Here is a 4,149-nt window from a genome sequence, read left to right as displayed (position 1 = left end):
CCTCGTGTGCCGCTGTGTCCAGGGTCAGGAGACGGGGCGGAAAGCTCATCTGCCTGCTGGACTCCGGCATCACAGCTGCACTGTGCACCATGCGGGCTGGAGAGGGTCTCCAGCACCCCCGGGGGACCCCAAGTTTCTAAGAGTCCAGGAACAGCAGAGCCAGGGGCGCCCTGGGTCCCAGCTGGGGTCCCGAGTCTCCCAGAGCGGCAGGCCGGCCACTCCCGGGACCCCGGGGCTGACAGCTGTCCCTGGGGCCCGGTCAGGGGTGGACGCCATCCTCACCGCAGAACTAACTGCAGCCCTAATTGGTCCCCGGAGCCGCTGGGCTGTTGTTCACTCTGCGGCCACTGGGTGGCAGTGCACGTCCCTCCTGCTGCAGCGTGGCCTGAGCCGGTCCAGGGTCTTGTCCACACAACTTTGTCCAGCGCTGCCAGCCCGGTGCCTTTGGGCAGTTACCGCGCCACCTTCTCGGCAGGCTTCTGACTCAGCAGGTTTGCGGTGGGACTGAGAATCTGCCTTTCTGGTAAGTTCCTAGGGGGCCAGGTCTGGGGCAGGCCCTCCCCGAGATGGCCCCTAGATGTCTCCTTCCTGGAGGTGCCTCTGCCTGCTCTCCCCTCCCCCCACACAACAGCCTTTGTCACTGGACGTTCTGGTCACCTCTCCACCTAAGCTCTCAATGGACAAACAAGCAGTCCCCGCCTCCCCCCAGCCCAGGACTCAATAGAGGCGCCAGGACCGGAGGGGAGTAAGCGGAGAAGGTCAGAGGAAGCCGAGGGAGAGAGGCTGGCTGCCGGGCTGGGGCTGGATGGGGACACCTGACCCCCCCTTCGAGCCCAGCTCTGCACCCACCCTCTTTGCTCCTCCGTCTGCTTCTCGCCCTCACTGCACCGTCCAGCCTGCGCCTACCCCGCTGGGAGACAGGCCCGAGGCGGCGGCCGGGCGCACCTCACGCCCAGCTCACGGAGGGACAGGTGACGGCGTCTGGCTCCCGGGGGAGGCCAGAGCTGAGCCCTCTGCGGCCACACGTCCACTCCAGGCCGCCAGTCCCTGACGGCCCCACGCCGAAGCTGAGCTGGGAAGCTGTGGTGGAGATGGGGGGCAGGGATTTGGGGTCCGTGAGCAGGTGAATTGCTAAGTGCAAATGGCTGACCCCACAGCTGATGGAGGGGAAGGAGGAAAGGACACGGGACCGGGCGACCAGGGCCGGTCTGGGGGACTCTGAGGAGCTCAGCAGGGCCTTCTGCCCTGTGTCGCCCCTGGCCTGACCGTGACAGGGGGTCTTCGGGCAGGAGCACCCCCACCGCCGAGCACAGAGACACGTAGCAGGTGCTCAGCAAACACCCTGCCCACTAGTCGGACAAGCACATCTGGCTGGAACTTGGCGGCCAGAGCCTGTCCAGCCGGGCCTCAGGTCGTGCCCCTGAGGGGTGTGGACACCAACTGTCTGACTTCTGCTCAGTTCTGCCGCAACCACCTTCTCTCCTTTCCCACAAGGGGGTTGACGCCCAGAGTCCAGCGAGCCCGGCGGCCTCACACTCGGCTGTGTCCATATTCAGATTCAGATTTGAAGTTGCGGGGTTCCAGCGCCTGGACCCCCTCTTGAAGGTCCTGGAGCTAAAACTTGGTGGGTGCGAGCCACAGCTCCCCAGGGGCCTCGAACCAAGCTCTGGGGCGCTCAGGATCTCCTGGAATACCCCCTCATTTCACAGGCCCAGCTGCTGAGAGGGAGGGGGTGCCCCCAGGATCACCCCGCTGGGTCTCAACAGGGTGGACCCCAATCCAGGAGCGCTGGTCCAGAGTCATCGCCGTCAGCACCTCTGACTCCAGTGGGTCACTTCCTGGGTCACTGCCTTTGGGCCTCAAGTTGACCTGCGGTGGGGGCGGGAGTGCTCCGGAGACTGCCTCCCTCGGCCCCTGCTTCCTGCCCTCGCAACCTGCTTCCTAATCACCCTCTTGGGCTCCTGGGGGGCAGGTATCTGAGCATGCTGCTCTCCAGAGGGCCTCGCTGCTCCCCTCCTTCCAGGCCAGGTTTTCTGTCCACCACAGCCCCCCAAGCCAAAGTCTCCCCAACGATCACCCCACAACCTGAGCTGCTCCCAGCAGGTCCCAGAGGACTGAGTTTGTCACCTGCTTCTCTGCTCCTCCTCTTTGGGGCTCCGGCCCCCAGTTCTGGAAAGCGAGGGCCCCCGCAGGCTCACTCTGTCCCCCACAGCTAGAAACAGCTCACTCGAGTCACAACCTTGGAGCTCAAATAATCTGTCTTCGTTTATTAAAAGATAAAGCAGACACGGCCCTCCCTGGGGGCGCAGCAGGTCAGAGCACAGCACTGAGAAGCTGAAGCCACGTCAGCACGAGTTCGATCCCCGCCAGCCCCAGAGGGGACCCCCAGGGCGCGGCAGACCTCTCCTGACCCGCCCGCTGCTCCCCTCAGCAGTGGACTTCGTCCATCTGCCTGTCCTGCTCCCCGCTCTGTCTCTGGTGAGGCCTCTCGCCACCCCTGCCCCTTTGGCCTGTACCCCAGTTCTGTATGCACAAATAAATCTTCAAAAAAAAAAAAGAGAGAGAGAAAGCATGCAGCCCAAATTCCACACTGATAAAGCCTTTGGTGAGAGAACCCAGAGCAGCTAAACTGCCCTTGAACCAGCAAGGCGTGGACACCCCACTTCCGGCATCCCAGTGAAAGACTGGGGTGCTGGGAACCCCCAGTAGCCCCAAGTAAACACAGACCCACTGGGCTCAGGGACGCTCAGCTACTCCAAACACCCCCGCGAGGGCGTCTCCCGAGCCTGCGGACAGCGGGGCTCTGTTGCTTTTGGGGTGACTTCACGCTGCCCTCCCCCAAGGGCTTCTCCACTGCCAGGCCCTGCCCCCCATGCCCCCCAGAAGTTTTGTCTCTCTGTTTGCAGGTTTGTTTTCGCAGTGCAGTTCCCTTCAAAACCCTTTGGGGGCAGGACAGTGGTTCTCCCAACACAGATTTCAACAGGGCCGTCCTGGGGCGCATGGCCTGGCCCGTCCACATCTGCCCAGTGGGTCCGTGTTTACTTGGGGCTACTGGGGGTTCACAGCACCCCAGTCTTTCACTGGGATGCCGGAAGTGGGGCGTCACGCCTTGCTGGTTCAAGGGCAGTTGAGCTGCTCTCCTGCCCTCCCTCTGCGGCTGCCACTCTGCCTGGGGGTGTGTGTTCATGCATCCTGGGGGGTTTGTTCACGCCCACCCTTGGCCAGGCTCTGGGCGGCTGGTCCCCACGCCGGGCCGCCCCTCGCGACCCTGTGCAGCCAACGGGCCTTTCAAAAATGTGTTTCCAAAGTGTGTCCCCCTTTTGGGTTCACCTCCGGCGGATAGAGGGGGAAACTGATAGGCCTGTGACTCCGCAGGGCACGGTGGGGTGTGAGCCCCAAACTTTCCGCTGAGTCAGGTGTGAGGGCCACGCCCACCTTGCTGGGGAAGACCCGGCAGCTCCAGTTCCCATGGATGCACCTGCGGAGGCCTGCACCCCGCCCGCACCCCGCCTGCGGGGGCCCCCTGCACCCCAGGACCCACAGCTGAGCTGCGGTTAGCAGGCGAGGCTCCCTCTCTGTCTCTTTGTATCCGGACCGTTCTGCTGCGACCCCAGTCACACACTTAGCGGCCACACTGGTCCAGTCAGCAGCCCCCCCAGGAGGGCAGTGGGTACCCATGTCCTTGGGACATAGTGACCCTGTTAAGCAGGTTCATTGTCAGCTCCCAGAAGTGTCTTTCTACCTGTTCCGGTGTATCTGCAGCAGAATTGGGCCACGAGGGGGTGATCGCCGACCAGCATGTACCTCACAGCCCACAGTCTCCCTGGTTGGGGTTCACAGGTGTGTCCCAAGACGCAAAACACACAGGGAAAGGCCCTCTGTGGGGGCCTCGGGGTGAGTCTCAGCCTGTCACCACTAAGGCGAGCGTTCGATCCCCGGCCAGGGAGGGACCCACCGGGCGCAGCAGACCCCTCCTGTCTCCCCGCTGCTCCCCTCAGCAGTGGATTTCATTCGATCCACCTGTTCTGCTCCCCGCTCTGTCTCGGGGGAGTCCCCTCATCCTCCCTCCCCCAGACTGCTGACCTGCACCCCAGTTCTTGCATGCAAAAAAATAAATCCTTAAAGAAAACATACAGGGAAGTGAATGGG

At 63.2% G+C, this 4,149-nt stretch overlaps 1 protein-coding gene across 1 annotated transcript in view; it reads left to right on the top strand.

Moving 5' to 3' along the window:
- The window catches only part of FLVCR1 (feline leukemia virus subgroup C cellular receptor 1), a gene marked incomplete at its 5' end in the record, with an annotated part of 18,979 nt that extends 17,714 nt beyond the window's left edge, over nucleotides 1-1,265 (top strand). Inside the window, one exon of the mRNA XM_012734201.1 lies at nucleotides 1,158-1,265. Coding sequence (XP_012589655.1) covers nucleotides 1,158-1,265 — 108 coding nt within the window. The remainder of the gene's footprint in view (nucleotides 1-1,157) is intronic.
- Between the last annotated feature and the right edge of the window lie 2,884 nt (nucleotides 1,266-4,149).

Source organism: Condylura cristata, unplaced genomic scaffold, assembly GCF_000260355.1.
Source record: "Condylura cristata isolate star-nosed mole 26May11 unplaced genomic scaffold, ConCri1.0 scaffold00050, whole genome shotgun sequence".
Lineage (NCBI taxonomy): Eukaryota > Metazoa > Chordata > Mammalia > Eulipotyphla > Talpidae > Condylura > Condylura cristata.
The sequence above is the reverse complement of the archived record's forward strand: the minus strand, read 5'-3'. Positions and strand labels throughout refer to the sequence as shown.